Here is a 19207-nt window from a genome sequence, read left to right on the forward strand (position 1 = left end):
TTAAAACTAAATTATGATGCTTTCATGTGTAAAAATGTACTTTATATTTAATTAATCCACAATTTTCAAGTTCATATAACACACACAGGCATGATCAGTAAAGAAGGTCATTCTGTAAGAGGGAAATCTACAAGCCAGTGTAAGGTTCCTTTTCTTTGGGACTTGTCCTAAACCAGATAATGAATAAGTCTCCAAAACCTTTTGTCACTTGGGGAAATCTGGAAACCTAAATGAGAGCATTTTTATAAAATACAAAATCAAAACCACATTTTAGTCTTTGGAATTAGCTGTGGTCCCCAGGAAACAAGTGACACATCTCTTTATGACAGAATCCCAGAACCTCTCTTTTTTTTTTTGCTTCTGTCTTTAAAGACACCTTTTCAAGCAAAGATCACCATCTTATGTGGAAACTCAGATACCACTAGCCCATGAACACTCTTGCTTTTCCCTAAACTTTCTCCAAAACTGTAAGAAGAGAGAATTTTAACAGTACAGCCAGCTTATTTCAAAGAAACAGATGACTAATGCTGTTATCTTCCATTTTTGAAGCTCAGTCTTCCATACTATTAATACCACCACACTATGATGTCATAACACCACTTCTCAGCTAGACACCTTTACTCCATAAAGGCAGTTCCTCATCTCCCAGGTTACTGCTTCAAAAAAAAATTATCCAGCAGACCTACTCTGTCTATAGGACTTGGAAAAATAAAATATCCCCTTAACCCTTTTCTTGTTGCTCTTCATAAGCTCACAATACCTTAATATGATGAGGTTGCAGCTCTCCCTTCTCCTTTAAAACTGGCTGAGAAAATCTAAATATGGCAAATATGGTTCTTCCCATTCTACGAGGGCTTTTTCAGTCTCTCTTTGTACTGTGTACCTTTCCTGGAATATAGTCTAGCCTGCTATCAACTATCTATTGGCAACATACAGACCTATCTGCTGGTACACACAGGGGCAGAACTCATGGTCTGATCTGGTTCACATATTAAACTATCTCTAAGGAAATCATGGCATGAGGAGTGAACTCTGAGCACATACCAGTATGCTATGTGGATACCATGCACTTCTGACCTTAGCCAATACAGATGTAATAAAGAGATCAAAATCAACAGTGACACGGGCAATTTATTCGGCATTAGACTCCATCTCCCCTCATCTTTTCAATCTCTGCCTGCATTATGACATATATGAAAACAGAGTATGCAAAGCTGAAGAAAATTCCAAATGCTGAATAGAAATTCTGCACATTTTAGCAAGAGGTGAAAACTCACTGGATTTCCAAAGAGGAGGGGGAGCAGGGTGTAGTAGAACATTTTGCTATATTAATAGCTGGAGAAATAAATTTTTGAAGAATAAATTTGAAGGAGGGTCACAAACTTTACCATAGTAGGTCTGCAATGTCAAGCACATTCCTTGACCCTGCCTTCTTTTAAGAATATATTGCCACATAGCGAAAAGAACCCCAGACTTGCATTATAATACACTGCATACTCCCTGAAGACATGAGATGAAATGGACACCAAGGAGATGGAAAAAAAAAACCAAAAACTCTATTGTATAAAGAACCTGTTATGAATGAGCCACTGAAAATAACCAGAACACCTTTAGGGATCACTGGTAGGTTGCAAGTAGGAAGGTCTGTACGTTCAGGAGTGGCTTGGACTTCAGACACATTTGTGTCACATGACTTACTCAAAAAAATAGTATATATAGTATATACAGTATATATAGTATATATAGTAAATATAGCCCTTATAGTATTGTCTTTTACTGCCTGGCTCTATTATTCTTACATCTAGAAAATTAATGTGTTTCAGTTGGTTAACTTAAAAAACCAGACCATCATCACAGGCAGAATTTTTAATAATTTATAGGGAGATCCTATTTTTCCAGTTCCTGTATAATGGTTTAAGAAGTTTGAATAGCAAGCAAGAGGAAATAGAACTTTTTAATTATAAGAATATATTTGATACAATTGAAGATTATAAAGCAGAGTGATTTGGTTGCTTAGAATACTAACACACTTTAAAAACACTATTTAACTTCTAACGTGAAGATGAATTATATGTGTTTAACAACGTTATTTGATTACTATAATTGCCTTAGTTCAAAGGCCTGGCAAACAAAGAAGATGGGGCTAAATAGAGGAGATACTTAAAGTTGTGTAAGAGTAGAATAAGCTCATAGCTATAAAGAGGGAGAGAGACAAGTACAACTGAAGAAGAAATGTAAAAAAATCCCACAAAGCAGCTAATTGTCATGCAATTATGAAAAGACTTATGAAAACACACACGCTTAAAAGAAGAACCTTCATTAACCAGTATGAATTTGAAGGTCAGGAAATAACAATTGCTTTTAAAAAAATATTATCTTTTTTCTTTCCTCAGAAAGATTTTTAAAGAAAGGCAATAATTGCAATCTTCACACAGCAATGTGCCCTTCTGGCCCAGAAGGCCAATGGTATCCTGGGGTGCATTAGTAAAAGTATGTCCAGCAGGTCGAGGGACAGAAGTTCTTATCTCCCTCTACTCTGCTCTGGTGAGACCACACCTGGAATACTGTATCCAGTTTTGAGTTCCCCAATTCAAGAAAGACAGGGATCTAATGCAGAGGGTCCAACAAAGGCCCACAAGAGTGGTTAAGGGACCTGAACATCTCTCATATGAAGAAAGATTGAGAGAACGGGGACTGTTCAGTCTGGAGAAGACTGAGAGGGGATCTTATTAATGTCTTTAAATATCTGAGGGGTGGGTGTCAAGAAGAAGGGGACAGGTTCTCTTCAGTAGCACCCAGTAATAGGACAAGGAATAATGGATATAAGCTAGAGCACAGGAAGTTCCACCGCAACATGAGGAGACACTTCTTTGCTGTGGGGGTGGCGGAACACTGGGACAGGCTGCCCAGAGAGGTTGTGGAGTCTCCTTTGGAGACTTTCAAAGCCAACCTGGATATGTTCCTGTGTGGCCTGCCCTAGGTGATCATGCTTTGGCAGAGAGGTTGGACCTGGTGATCTCTGGAGGTCCTTTCCAACCCCTAACATTCTATGGTTCTCTGATTGACGAGACTCCTGTTCAAAGGAGTCTCCCGATGAAGAGAGTTACAAATGCTAGGCTTTGACACATGTGAAAAGATTCAGAAAAAATTTACAATGGTAAGGGTAGAAAAGAAGTAGGACATCACATAGGTCATGCAGTCTTCATTAGTTAAGAGTTTTACAGAACAGCCTAGAGGAATTATTGCCAAATCAACAAAGGAACAAGTTACATCTACCAGGTTATACCTAATTCGTGTTCCACAAATGCCTCAGCACACCCTCATTCATACATTCTATTACGTAGTAGATGTCACAGTGAGGTATGAAAGTAACCCAACAACACTGAAAAATGCAGCAGAAGAAAAGGTGAGGAAATATCAACATCTTAGGGATGAAATTGTTGAATTAACTAATGCTGATGAGGTTAAATTTGCAGGATTTCCATTAGGCGCACGAGGGAAATGGTATGAAGGAAACTACAAAATATTGTCAGAACTAGGGCTCTCAAACTCTCGTCAAAGCAGAGTTGCACGGCGATTAGCGTCCCACGCACTGCTCACGTCAATAGACATAGTTCACATGTTTGCAGGCAAGGGCAGGAAAGAGACAGCAAATCCCGAATAAGACAATCCAGGCATAAGACTTCTTTGAAACCATATGAAGGTGCGCACAGACATAACCCGGTCTGTGTAATAAACACCAGATGGTCGAATAGGAGTAGCCTTTAATTACCAGTGGAATCTCATAATGATTACATGTATCATGACGCCGTCACATACCGATGAACGACATCTAATCGGTAATGCCGACTACCAACCGACTATGACCAAATGGGTGGACGGGCCTCCCTCACTTAACCTGGGAAGTGACATGCTTCGGTATGTTCAATACTAGCCACAATCTCCAGCTCACATGAGACTGGAATTCTGGGTACTCTTAAGCAACACAGTGCTAGAATTGCAGTCCCAAGCAGATGCAACCATGATTACACTTACATCACTCAGTTTTTTTAACACCATGAACACAAACAAGTTATGTGCTATCCTTCCCTGCTCCCATATTTCATACAGCTTTTTAAATTACTCAAAATGTGAAAAGTTTTTCCAATGGTCTAAGGTCTATTGATTTTTCTCCACTTGCCAAATCTGGCATTATTTCTATTCACAATTTTTTTTTTCTTCTTTCTTTACTTCTTTTTTTTTTTCTCCCTTTTTTATTAATGTTTTACTTTTTGAAAAATCCCAAGCTAACTCTGTCTCTGGGTATTGACCTGTAAGATCTTAGATAATTAACAGAAAGATTACTTCTCATTCCTAACATGCTGGCATATAAAGCTGTTAAGGGTGATCATGGGAAAAGAGGTCTTTACATTTTCCAAGAGCCTCTCTGGAGGGTTTGAAAATTCATCAATATTATTTAAGGACGCACACAAAACTGATATAAACAATGTCATGTAGAAGAGGATGGGAGAGAGAACAGAAGAGAAAGACATCTTATGTCAGAGTAGTAAAAAAAGGAAAAATAATAATTGCTTGATAAAGTTACAAAAAGGGATGGAGTAAAATAACCCAGGGTTGTTCTTTTGTTTTGGTTTATTTTTTGTGTTTGGGTTTTTTTTTTCTGTATCTTGGCATAAATAGTGTTCACTGGCTAGATTTAGCACAGCACTACATATTTTAAGAGGGCATAAACTGTGACTTATGCTGGGAAATCACTTGCCAGGTGAACAGCTTGGGTAAGCTGGGAAACAGACATTTTAATGCTTGAAAAAGTAAAAGCCAGCTCAGGAGTTGTGTACACACAGTCATGGTTGATATACCCCCGGCACAGTAGGATAACTTATACTGAGATGATTTCCAGTCAAGAAGTTCCTTAAAATGATACTCAGGTGTTTTCTAGTTCCACATCAGGATGAATACATAAAATACAGATATTTCTATATATGTTACATTGCTTTAAAGAGAGAAAAATCTAATTGATCATAGTTTGGTGGGTTGTTTTGTTTTGCTTTTCCTTTTAATAGTTTATTAACTATTAAACCTTTTGGCTGCTAAGAGCTGTTTGACAGATAATATTTAGCATCAACTAAGTGCTGCCAGAAAAATTCAAATATGAAATTAACATGATTTAGAACTGGTAATTTTAGAACAGGGTACTGGGGGGGGGGAGGGCATATCAATGTGTAATTAATACCTTTGTGAAATTCTATTTCAGTAAAACACGTTGTGGAATGAAACATATATAACAGTACATTAGTGAAACAAAATGTCCTATGACAGGCAGAAGATGAAACTAGCAGCCAAATAAAAGGAGAAGAAAAGCATCATGTATTCTTAAATCTCAGAAGCCTTATTTATTGTAGCAAACCTTTAATTTTTAAGTCTTAGCAGCTAAGACCTGTTAGAGTGTCTTTAACAGTCCTTCAGATGTTGTGCTCTCTAGGTCTATATTTCACCAATATATATGTATTGATATGTACTCCCAACGCGTAGATATTCTGTCATAGTCAATGTAACAAAGTTAATTCTACATATTCACATAAGCTTACTGAAGACAAAGTTAGTCCAATTTTATACTGGTGTTGTCACACACAGGCACGTAACTGCTCTTACGAGTTGCTGCACACGCAAGGTCTGTAGAAACTACACTCTACTGAGCTGCACAGGTCTTTCATTTGAAAGGCAAATGCCACTGAATCAACTGAATTACAGAAATTACCACAGAATTTAGGAGCTACTGTAAAATGAATTGCTGTATTTCCATACAAGTTCTATGTATTTCAGCTTGGAATTCAGCAGCCTTAAAAAAATATTGAAAAGGCCTAAGGAATGGTGAGCACCATATATCCTCATTATTAATACAGAACTTCATTAGTAGTCAAAGTTTTAACCCCTTCTAGCCACCAGAATATTATTTAACAACTTTCCTGGAACAAATGAGAGTTGCTAACTGAACCTTTAACCATAAATTAACTTTGCTTTTATTCTATGAATTTATATGAGACTTCACTGAGAGCTGATTTCCACACAGGGTGAACTTTTAAATTTTCTGCTATAGAGTAGAAGGATTACTGTATGCAACTTTATTTAAAAAGTAATTAAATCTTAAGTTTAAGAATCACAAAATCACAGAATGGCTTAGGTTGGAAGGGACCTTAGAGATCATCTACTCTAAACTCCCCACCATGAGCAGGGATGCTTCTCAATTAGACTCAGCTGCTCAAGGCCTCATCCAGCCTGGCCTTGAACACCCTCAGGGAGGAGAAATCCACACCTCCCTGGGCAAGCTATTCCAGAGTCTCATCACCCTTATTCTGATTTTAACATAGTATCACAATGTTTTCAAAGAGTAATAACAATGCTTATGTGTATTCTAGAAGCGGGATTCTGAATGCAAGACTACATCTTCATATTCAGAAAGAAAGTGTCTCTCCCTTATAAAAGAAGCAAAACTCACTCAGCATCATTCAAAATTAAAACAAACAAAATCTCTAAATGGTAAAATTAATGCTTCTCAAGCTTTGTTTTCAGGAATAACTTCCAATTTCTAATATAAATGCAAACGTTAATTCTGACAAATGAACATTAAATGAAAACAAATGAGCTTTGACCTAAAGATTCAAAACATATATGACACAGGAATCCTCGTAGCACTTGCTGACTTTTTGCCTGTTTAGCTCTTTGCCTACCTATAAAAAAGTGAGAATAATATGAAAGATCTTTGAGTTCAGATCTACAACATAGCAGTTACAAATCATGCTTTCAATGAACCCTACTGTGAGACAGAAGACATGAGACAGAATAATAAATAAAACCCAGTACACGATCTCTCCATAAATTCACTGGTTTGGAATTTGGAAAGCCAGTTGAAACAGAAGCATGAGAGTGATATTTCTCTAGTTTCCTTGCAAAATTCGAGGTCAAAAGTTCACTGGAACAAAAATTAATATACTTTAGTGTTAAACAGAAAAGGAAAGAGCAAGAAACTTTCAATACACACAAATATGTGCTCAGGACTCAAAATATCTCTCAAAAAATCTGACCTGAAAGCAAACAAACAAACCACTACATTCATTAAAAAAATATTTGGGGATCTATAAGGTCACCATAGACAGTCAAATTAATATTCCGTAAACAGTAACACAAACATTCACTAGTAAACAGTAACATAAAGTCTGGCAGGATACTTTATGGTAAAGGAAAAGGATGTGCCAGTTCATTGCAAATCAGTTCAAATTTTGGATGGGAATTGAAGTGTGATATTTAACAGGCATATGACGACACCACAACATACCATCTAAACTATTTTCTCAGCTCACAGAAAAGCAAAGTGACCTCTAGCCAGACACATTCTAGTACCTGGCATCTCATTTACGTATTGACTGATTGTTGCTGCATGTCCTCTAACACATATGTATAAACTGCCTAAACAGAAAATTTAACTTCTTGAGACATGCATCCTCTGCGAACAATTGTACAGTTAGAACTCACAGTCAGTGGCTTATTAGCAAATGCAAATACTGCAATAATACATTTTAATTATTTTCTGATGCATGAAAGAAGTAAAACACAGGAAAACAGCATTATTCCAGTCCTGTCTGCTAATATTATAACAACATTCAAATTATTTTTGCATATTTATAGGTCTGTGATTTCCTTAAAGTATGATAAATGAAGGCTCACAAGAATTCATATCGGGAATTTAACCTGACAGTTCACAATGATCTTTCTGGTTTCATCTCCTCTTATGTACAAAAGGCAGGCTCCACAAATCGAAGACAGGGAACTTAGAGTTTTTGCAGTACCAGCAGCAAATGCAATTCAGGACAAGAGTTAATAAGGGTGAAAGCAAAAGGTTATTATTTAACTTACTTGTTTCCATTTTTAAACTCACTGACATTGCTAATATCTCTGATAAACTAGCTTTCCTTTTCAAAATTGTCCAAGCCAGTTGTTTTCTGGGGGGTGCTTTTCTGGAATTTTCTAGCTAAAAGAAGGCAGAAACATTTATTTTGCAGTAACTGTTTTCTGGTAATTTGCAGAGAAGCTGTAGCACATCATTTAGAGCAGGGGATACCACTGTTTTGAAGGAGTCACCTTACCTATAGAAATATGGTTTTTACTCTTTATGTGAAAATCCACACAAATTTTGCCAAGTTCATTATCTCTGAAAATTATTCTGTTCTGAATATATATTTTTTTTAAATATATATATCTAGAGAGAGAGAGAGAGAGAGAGAGAGAGGGAGAGGGAGAGAGAGGACAGGTTTACCATATACATAGTCTCACAACATATAAAATGCCACCTGTTTTTTCACTAACAGTCATTCCCTAATATTTATAATTCTATATGTATGCCAAGAACAATTAGGATTCTACTGTGCCCACAAAGAAAGGAAAGAAAATACTTTGAGAGACACAGTAGGCACTATAACAATGGACAATAAATAGCTATTGCCTACTCAGTAAAAATGACAGAATTTGATTCAAACTCCACTTGCTATGAACTGTCCAGTTCATCGTGATTCATGCCCAGTTACTAACAGTCTCCCCCCAGGGTTCAGTACTGGGGCATGTCCTCTTTGATATCTTTGTAAATGATCTGGACAAGGGGATTGAGTACACCCTCAGAAAGTTTGCAGATGACACCAATCTGGGTGGCTGGGTCGATCTGCTAGAAGGTAGAAAAGCTTTGACAGCAGGATCTGGACAGGTTAGACTGATGGGCCAAGGCTCATTGTAGGAAGTTCAACAAGGCCAAGTGACAGGTCCTGCAATTGGATCACAACCACCCCACAGTATGACACTAATTTGGGGATGGTTGGCTGGAAAGATGCAACTTGAAGAGGGACCTGAGGGTATTGGTTGGTAGTCAACTGACCATGAGTCAGCTCTGTGCTCAGTTGGCCAACAGCATCCTGGTTTGCATTAGAAACACTGTGGCCAGCAGGAACAGGGAGGTGATCATTGCCCTGTACTTAGAACTGGTGATGCCACACCTCAAGTACTGTGCTCAGTTCCGGGCCCCTCACTACAAGAGGGACATAGAGGTGCTTGAGTGTGTCTAGAGAAGCGCAGTGAGGCTCATGAAGAGCCTGGAACACGTGGCCTACAATGAGTGTCTGAGGTAGGTGGGGTTGTTCAGTCTGGAGAATAGGCTGAGGGGAGACCTCATTGCTCTCTACAGCTACCTGGAGTGAGGTTGGAGCAAGGAGGGGGAAGCCTCTTCTCCTTGGTGACAAGCGATAGGACTAGAGGAAATGGCTACAAGCTGCACCAGGGGGAGGTTCAGGATGGATATTAGGAAATATTTCTTCACTGAAAGGGTTTTCAAACATTGGGATGGTCTGCCCGCAGTGGTAGAGTCACCATCCCCGGGGGTATTCATCAGTGAGTAGACCTGGTTCTTAGGGCTATGGTTTAGTGTTGACCTTTCAATACTGGTTGAAGGTTGGACTGGATGATCCTTGAGGTCTCTTCCAAGCAGGTATATTCTGTGACTCTCATTGGGCTATAAAGTCTGACATTTTCTTGTTTTCTGGACCCATGCATATTTTCACAGGTCACAGCAAGAGAAACAGCAGGAATAGAGGAAACTGACAGGGACTTCCCTTTGTCCTCTCCTCACCCCATTATATTCTATTCTAGACTTGACTATACACCTGTGAGGAACTGGTAAATATTAGTGTCCTTTTTCATGACTATTATGTGCTCTCTGTGAGTTTATAATTCATCATTTGCTAGGGGGTAAAATCAGATTTGACTGCAAGTATAACAAAGACGGAAAGGCAAAATAATGACCTAGATAAAGAGCATCTCAAACACTCAAACCTAATAGCAAGGGCATTGGCTGTAAAGAAACTACTGGTCTGTTGCTAGCTCATTTACTATTTTGTTTCCAAAATGTTATTTTTTATATCACTCTGAATTGTTCTGTCACGTACTACCAGTAAGGGTTTACACTTAGACCTATCACATTAGCCCTGTTGCCAAAGGCCAGATCAGAAGGGGAAGAAAAATTCAGTATGGTTCTGCTGTGCTGCTTCAATTCAGCAAGGTGCAAGTCACACCTGTCATTTCACAGCTGAACTTGACAGGGACAAGCAAAAGTACAGACTTCCGACCATTTAATCACGACAAACACACCCCTTATTTTTCCCTTGGGATTTTGGCCTTTTTTCCCTACTAGAATCCATATTTATTAAATGGGCTTTTAAGTGACAAAATTCCATATATATACAAATATCTAAGGTCTGCTAGACATGACAGAATGAATGTGTTTCTCAGCAATGTATTTTATACAGGCTATCAGAACAAGCAAAAGGCAGATCACAGAATTCTTTTAATTAGGTCAGAAAAATCTAATCTGTTTATCTGCAACTGCAATCCTACATGCTATGACATCCAACAGAATACAGATGTGCAGGTTTACAAATGGAGCCAGTTATTTGTGGCTAGGGCAGGTGTAAGAGTCTCAACACAGCAACAATAAACCACCCGCAGCATGAAGGATGATGCAACCTATAGTTCAGCAGCAGCATTGCAGTGTGAGCAATTACAGGCTGCTTTTGTTATTAATTTTAGATGGGATACCACGCTTCGTTTGCACAGCTTTTTAATTGCACACATACCATGCCCCACAAAATGCCATGTGGGCCACAGGTCCTTGAAGCATTGCTAGATCTGAATTGTTTCAAAACAACGTGTTAGTTTATTAGGGGAATCAAGCTGTTCTGAGTCTCAAAAGGGCACAGGAAAATGCATACCACTTAGCAGACTGCAGCACTGCAGAAGGGCTCCTACCGAGAAAGCTAACAATAATGGAACATTCTTTTCAACAAAGGAAAAAAACACTGAAATAGTCTAATCTTTAATGTTTTACATATGCCAAAGCATCCCCAAAAGCTTGTATACACTAGCATAAGCATAGCTGCAAATGTTAAAATGCTATTAAAAACATAGAAAAGCAAGCCCTAGTTGTATTTTACATTTTCAAATATGCATGCAGTTTACACAGGGATTATTTTCTTTCAATATTTCTTCTGCATCTTCTCTAAGTTTCTTTTTTTCTTTTTATTCCTAAAGAGGGAGACTCAATTAAAACAAACTATTCTGAGGGTGGAGCCCAATATGGTGATACACGCACTGTGTAGATTAGGCTGAAAAATAGCTTGACTGCACAATCAAAATTTATGAGCTAGATAACTCTACACTATTTTAAAGCTTATTCCTGTTCAAAAGGTAATAATTCTTCCAGAAATAAATATGCATGAGATCTATTAATCACATTACTGCATTAATACTGAACATATCCTAACATTTACCATGGCATACTCAGTTCTTATGATGATATGATTTACCATGGTCTGCTCAGTTCATTATAATGAAAAAAAGCAAAGGTTTATTTTAAACTGTCACCATGCTGAGTACTCTTTCACCTTTAACGGTTGCTGGAACACAGAAATTCTTTCATTATCTACATTACACAAATACCCAAGTGTACGACCACAGATGTTCAGGTCTCAGGGACTGATTTCAAGCCTGGGAGGATCACATTTACAAGGTACCTTTCAAAGGCATCAGTTCCTCAGTGAACCTGCTTAGAAGCAATTGACAGAAGACCATGGGAAAGACACTTAACTGTCACAGACATATCATGAGAACTACAATAACAGACTAGAAACTGTCACCTGTCATTGAAAGCCTAGCTGAAGGATAAATTAGCTTTAAACAGATAATTGGAACAGGTTTTGCCAAAACGAATCCTTGACCTAACCACTCTGACTACGCTTTATTTTTTTATCATGATATGTTCACAAATAGTGTATCTTTTTGATGCTATGCCTTTTAAGTGCAAAGAAAGTAAAACACTTGGCAACATCATAAAAATGTAAAGGCACTCCACGGGGGAAGTATTACCACCGGATAAAGGCAATGCTTACGGCAGCTGTAATAAGACAATGGCATGTGCAAAATTTCCATGTTGTATACACAAATATCCTGCACCTGCAGCACTCAGCACTGTGAGATATCACCATCGGTGTGACTGCTAAAAGCTGTTGCTTAAGCGCCAGCACTGTGCTGAGGATTGCTGCTGGAGAGAGAGTGAGGGATTTGGGAAGAGGAGAGGGAGATTAGCAGTTGCAGTGCAAGTCTTGGCCATTGCAGCAACTGCAGCAACTTCACACTCTCGACTCTGCAGGAGAGCTGTTGGATCACACTCCTGAGGACGGCTCAGCTGGTTTAGCAGAAGCTGAGCCCAGCATCCTTCCTGTCGCCCATATGCTACACAGCAAAGAGCACAACACAGGGGCAGTAGTCCAAGGGTAGTTCAGTTTAAGAAGATATCATGGACCCCACAGTAGAGTATAAAAATTTCCCCTAGTTTGAGAGGAACTTTTGCCTAGTGTAGGAGGTTTCACAGCATTTAGTCAGAGTGTGAAACAAATATCTATTAATGACTAATATTTATTTAGGATTTTAGCACCTCAGTATATAGGAATATCTAAAGATAATTCTTACATGAAAACCAGCTGCATCCTGCCTTCAGTCTTAGCAACCACTTTGCCTTATTCTACTTTTGACTCCCATGAGAACAAACCACCCTGGGACCTCTTCCCTCAAAAGACAGAAATATTCTTTGGAAAAAACCTGAAAACCCATGTCAGTTTAGAAAGGGGCAAGCCCCTGTCACTACATTTGTTTTGCAGAGATTTTTCTCTTTGAGTTTTGGTTTGGTTCTTTTTTTTTCTCTGCTCTGGTACAAGGCAGCACAAGAAGGGATTTGTCATAAGGATTGCTATATCAATGGTTTCCACCGCAAGTCCTAAATGTGCTTGTTCTTAGCTACATCTGAATGAGAAAAAAATAATAGTACATGAACACATTTCAAAGTTATTAGACTTTTAGAGGAGAACAGTAAGTGATTTTGCAGATAACATGAAAAGAATATGTGAAAATTAATCTAGAAATTATCTTCTCCCATGGTCACAGCTACAAGGTAATTTGGAGAGGGGAAAAAAGAAGAAAAAAGGTAAATACATACTTACATAATGTGTGTATGTGTGTGCTGGAAGATGATATTGAATGTTAAGGTGTGTATAACAAAGCAGTGGTTTCTAGCAGGTTTAAAAAGAGTATTTTCAGTGAGTGATAGCAAGACAGAAAGATTTGGTGTACTTGAGCTTAGCATTAGAGATTCTTTTCTAATCTTACTCAGCTATGGACAGCCTCACACTTGTTTTTGCCTCTGCAAACTCAATTCTGTATATTATTACTCTCTACATCAGGAGTCCACTATTTTCTGTTACCCCAGAGCAGTAACAGCAGCCCTAGGGGACTCTCAGCTCTGACATACACCACTTCAGAGTGTTTGGATTCTGCTAGTGGTGTGCACTCTGCAAGTAAGAAATTCTGTATCTCAGAACTATACATCAGTCATTGCCTTCTGAAAAGCTACAGAGTAAGTAATTTTTATTGAAAACTACAGAAGAAATATAGGCAGAAAAGAAAACTGTGTTGGATAAAACCAAGACTCAGCTGGGATGGTACAAGCTACAAGCACATAGTGTCATTAGACTTAATAATAAATATTATTTATTTGGCTTATTTATTTGGGAATGTTGCTGGGAATACAGAGGATTTTAAAGGGATGTATATTTTTTGGTTTAAACCTTCTCTTTTTTTCTGTAAGGGCAGTGGAACACTGGTACAGGTTGTCCAGGGAAGTGGTGAAGGCTCCATCCCTGGAGATGTTCAAGGTCAGGCTTGATGAGGCTCTAAGCAGCCTGATCTAGGTGGGGATGTCCCTGCTTACTGTAGGGCTCTTGGGCTAGATGATCTATAAAGGTCCCCTCCAGCTCACTGCATTCTGTAATTCTATGATTCTATGAAGCAAGTTCAGAAAAAGACTGCTAGTATCATATAAATTAGACCACACGTTGTTACCTTCCATCTCTATTTAGTCATTTTCAGCAGAAATTATTTCCAGTTGTACAAATTAGAGATGTCTAGTACAAATTAATGTTTATGAAGGAAGATAAGGTTTTGTGAAATGGGTAGAAACAGCTGGCTGACTTAAAGGTGACATAGAAGCTTGGTATTCCTAGGATATGGGCATTGAAAGAATATACCTTACATATTGGGGGAAAAAATCCTATTATTAAGTGACACTTTATTAGGGAAAAGTCATTTAATGTTGTACTTTAGGTCCATTTTAGAAAGCAATCTTAATGACACCCTAAACTGTGCTAGCAGTCATGGCATTTCAGTTAGTAGAACTTACTAGAAATGTGTAGGTTACAGCAGGACAATGATAAAACTCTACAACAGAAAAATAGTGAAAAATACTAAGATAAGATGCAGTAATTTCACACAGCCATATATAAGTTGTGTAGATTGCTCCAGTTACCAATGGGACCTTGTATGCAGGAATGATTATATCTATGTAAATTAGTATGCAGTGAAAAATGGAACTGAGTTGGAGCTAATTAGTCTAAGAACTTGCTGAGCTGGTCAAGGTAATCACCCACCAATGTATTTGAAAAAAACAATGCATAAATGGATCAGAAAATTTGGGGAACCAAACTGGGAAAAGGCTAATCAGTAAGAGTAATAGCAAATGCTGAACAGGCATTAGGCTTTCTACCTTAAAAAAGAAAATCTAAAAAAATGCTCTCAATTTATATCAGTGATAGACACAGTACTGAGAAATCCACTCACTTCACCTTCCATTTTCCTTCCTAACCTTCCATTTGCAGGTACTTCCAATCAGAGCCTCTACTAGGTCCAGATTGATGATTCCTAACTTGGTAAAGCCTAAATATCTTATAAGCTGAAGTGTTTGATTTTAAAAGAATCATAATTAAATTAATTATCGTTTGCAGGCTTTCAGTAGAGATTTGAATACTATCTCCAGTATTTCTTTTACTCATGATACTTCTTTTATCATTAATTTGTCCTAGCATCTTTACTGCATTGTCTGCATATATTACCTTAACATAATCTTTGTTAAAATCCTTCTGTAAACTTACAGTGAGTCATTGTGTGAGTTTTAATGTTCACCAACTTCCATGCTGCTGCACATGAAAATTCAGTTTAAGAAGGTAAGAAAGTGCAAGGAAACATTCTTGGACCTTAAAAGACAGTGAAAGCTAAATGCTGATTAGGTCTTCTTTTGCTAATTGCTTTCTTAAGGATTTTCTCCTATTTCTATCTCCCCATGTTGGAATTGGAAAAAAAAAATCAACTGTTCAACATTACTAGTGCTCCCCTTAAACATACAAGACAGAAGATCCAAATCTGCACTGTCTTCACAAAAGCTATTTATTTATTTATTTTTAATTTGACTTTTTTTTCTTTTAGCTTTGCAAACCCTCCACGTAATATTTCTAGACTTCTTCTAAACCCTCCCATTCCTCAATCTGTCAATCATTCTCTTGCCTTTTGGTTTTTCACCATAGTTTTACGACCGTTGTAACAGTCTTCTCCACCTCATAGGCATTATGGAAAATCCCTAGTTCTTTGGTCACCTCCTTGTCTTTCCAACTATTTTTCCTATCCTTTTGAAAACAGCAGTTAGGCATGTACAGCTACATTATTATCTTCCACTTCTGTTCTAGTTTAAACTCACATTGTATTATCTGTCTGCTCAAAAAATATCATTTTAGAAGATCTGATTGTATGCAAGAGCTACATAGCTGCAGAATACAGTTTACTATCTTTTTTTGGTTTGGTGTTTTGGTTCGGTTTTGGGTTTGGTTTTGTTGTTGTTGTTTCAACTACAGCTGTGAAGAAGAACCAGAGTGTACACAAAGCTAAGCACACCAGGAGCTTGAGGTACATAAAGACAGGTATCAAAATTCACATAACAAATCTGGTAGGTTTTTGAGACAATGTCTATCCATTGCTAGGGCTTTGGCTTCTGAGTGGTAAAAAAGTTGACTGGAGGTGTTTTAATACTCCCCAAACATTAATCTACTGCTATGAACACAAACAGCTACTTCATTTCTCTGAGCTGCTGCTTCTTACTTCTGTCCTGTCTCTACAGATTGTAAATACTCAGGACTGCTTCAGATCTGAGATGGGATACTAATCTCCACTCCTCTAAGTACTGTTAAATATAGACAGGAATAGACTATAAAAGAGCATACTTTTCTGATATTCACATAGGATTCACTAGGATTATTTATTATTTATTAATTATAAAATTACCTTTTCATTCCTTTTAGAACTAGATAGATTCTGTTGAAGTGAAAATACAATTACAAAGAAGACAAAGATTGCCAATTGCAAGCTCCTCTCAATTTCCTAATATATAAATGTTGATTAAAATAATGTCTTTTTCAACTTAAAAAGAACTTTCCTTAATGGCTTTCTTTGTGAGAAACATGCAGTAGTCATCTAACATAATGCTTGATATTTTAAATAGATTCCGATTGAGGTCTTTAAAGCATAAAAAGAAGAGTTCTATAGTCAAAGCTTTGTTCACAAATGTAAAGAAAATGGAGAAATTAATGAAAAAAAAAATAAATTACCTTGGTCTATTAGTTGTGCACATTTTTTAAGCAAAAATGTATTATTCTGGCATACTTAAAATGTCAAAAATAATGCAGAAACAGTTTAGAATAGAATAGAATAGAATAGAAGGTGATAATTTGAAAGTGCACCAGGTATTCTAAAATTTTCTTCTCTCAATTTAACAGGCCAAAAGACCACCTATGACTCACAGTCAAAAGAAAGGCTTTTTCCTCACAGTGGAATGAAGAGCAGTGATGTGCATTTCAGAAGCGGCCTGCTCTGTCATCAGCATTATTAATATTTTTGGATGCTTTGAAAAGAAAGCATTTCTTAAGTGGTGCCACTCTCAATCAACAAGTAACATTCGGTGACATAGTTGCAAATAAGGAGAAAGAAAAACTAAGCTCACCATAAAACGTCATTAAAAATGTCTCCAAAATCATAAAAGGAGATGTTTCATTTATGCCTGTATTAAATATTTGATTTAACACTGGTTTTGGGCATCTCACCTGACATATTAAACATACATTTAATTTGCAAAGAAGTTGTGATACAAGCTTGTGTAAATTGCCAATGAGTATAATAGCAAACATACCTATGTTTGCCACATCAAAAGTTCGTGGTGTCTCTGCTGACAGTTTCTGAAGGGCCTGCTCACCATCTGTCTTCTCTGGTGAGCTGTTATGCTGAGACTGTTGTTGGTCTTCATCTTCAGCAATAAATGAAATTACACCTAAAAACAAATAGGTACCAGGTGTTATATTAGCTGGAGCATTAGCTTTATAAAACAGACTGCCAGACATGTATGAGTAGTATTTCCTCAGTTCAAAACTAATAAAAAATGAAGTAAAATTTCCACTCCAGGTGTCAGCCATCCAGTTATAAATTAAGGTAATAGAAATTAAGTCTTGAGTGAGTCCATGGAAATGAATCATTTTTTCTCAAAAGAAATCTGTTTTTCTACAGATTGGTAATAAGAAATAGAAGCAAACTCATGTCTTAAACATTATAAAACAAGGTGAACAACAACTGCATCTTTCTTTCCAGTGTAATTTCCTAGATATAGTCTTAATTGTTCCTGTTATTGTTTTCAAGTCACAGTGTCTGATTTTAGTGCTAGGAGATAATAAAGGTAATAGTTACAATATTGCCGCAATACCCTTTTGCATTGATGTTAAGTTCTAATCAAGTACTTAGGGAAGATAAAATACACACACAGTGTAAAACCACAATTTTTAAACTGGCAGATCTCTATTTAAATCTAATGTAAAAAATCTATCATGTATCTCCTTGTCTGGAGATACTCAAAACCCACCTAGATGCATTCCTGTGTGACCTACTCTAGGTGATCCTGCTCTGGCAGGGGAGGTTGGACTAGTCAATCTTTCAAGGTCCCTTCCAACCCCTAATGTTCTGTGATTCTCTGATGTGTATGGTTCCAGTAAATAAAACTAATGTTATTGTGGAAGACTTTTTATATCAGCTTTCAAATAAGTAGGTTTTGTTTCTTTCATTATGTGTCCCTGACATCGCATTACTATTTCATCTAAATAACTGTCCCTCAATATTTCCATACATTCTGGAGAGTTGAAAGCAGAAATAAATATATCTTGCAGATTTAATTCTTGAAGATTTAATTCTTGACTCAGAAGCACAATGAAAAACCAATTTGAGGAGGAGACTGATTTTATGATGTTATACAGTAAGAAAATTTCCCACTTGAGATCAGAATTTCTGTGGTCTCTCAAAGGGAATGTAGCTGTCTTATGAAGTGTTAGGGAAAATTAGTCATAGAGGAGCTTGGTTTAATTTCAAATGGAGAATTAATACAATTTTATGAGAGTCCCAGAACTATTTTATTTGAAAATACATACATTTAATGTTAATTTTTGTTTCTCCAGCACTGAGTGGGATAAATGTGTGGTAAGAGATCACATGGAAGAGAGGACATACTGCTCTCCCTGTATAGCTGAATTTATCACCTTACTAGCAGGAATAGCTAGAGCTAAGTAGCAAGGCTCATGTGGGACTTGGGAAAAGGAGCGGTAGTGAGGGGGCAGGCATCACCACAGTGATTACATCTGGCTCAGGAGGCCACAGTGACTTCAGCAGCCAGAAGCTGATGAAGCTTGCTATGCATATACCCAGACCAACCCATCTCATTCACAATACTGGAGGCTTAACTTTCCTCCCCCAACCACAGATTCCTGCAGAAGGCAGTATTCATGCTTCTAAACATTCTAGTTACACTTCATTTCAGGGGAGATCAGTCTAATAAAATGGCTGCATGGTTAGTTTTGGTAATAATACTATGCTAGAATGATGTTACTCTTAAGAGACAAAAAAAAAAAAAAAAAAAAAAAAAGATAAATAAAAGAGGCAAATAAAATTCTACCAGGAAGACTATGAAAAGTAAAATCTGTTCATGTATGCTCAACGAAAACTACATGAGGTGGCAATTCCATCACAGCAAACATTGACAAGTCTTTTCTGCTCAGAAGGATTATGTTAAATCATTACAGGGAAGCAAAGTCTGTCATCTTGACATTGCCACTGTCTGTTTGGGTGAACAACAGTAACTGGGTAGCACAGGCACCAAACACTGAAGCTGAAGGGAGGCTGGATTAGATAATCTGTAAAATGCCTTCCA

At 37.4% G+C, this 19207-nt stretch overlaps 1 protein-coding gene across 1 annotated transcript in view; it reads right to left on the bottom strand.

Annotated features, from left to right (window-relative positions):
* Window positions 1-19207, bottom strand: part of CFAP47 (cilia and flagella associated protein 47) — a 299349-nt gene that overhangs the window by 126099 nt on the left and 154043 nt on the right. Inside the window, exon 50 of the mRNA XM_068155062.1 lies at window positions 17153-17290. Within this exon, the coding sequence (XP_068011163.1) occupies window positions 17153-17290 (138 nt within the window). The remainder of the gene's footprint in view (window positions 1-17152; window positions 17291-19207) is intronic.

Source organism: Melanerpes formicivorus, unplaced genomic scaffold (assembly GCF_026170545.1).
Source record: "Melanerpes formicivorus ecotype bairdi unplaced genomic scaffold, bMelFor1.0.p_v2 SCAF_30, whole genome shotgun sequence".
Classification (NCBI taxonomy): domain Eukaryota; kingdom Metazoa; phylum Chordata; class Aves; order Piciformes; family Picidae; genus Melanerpes; species Melanerpes formicivorus.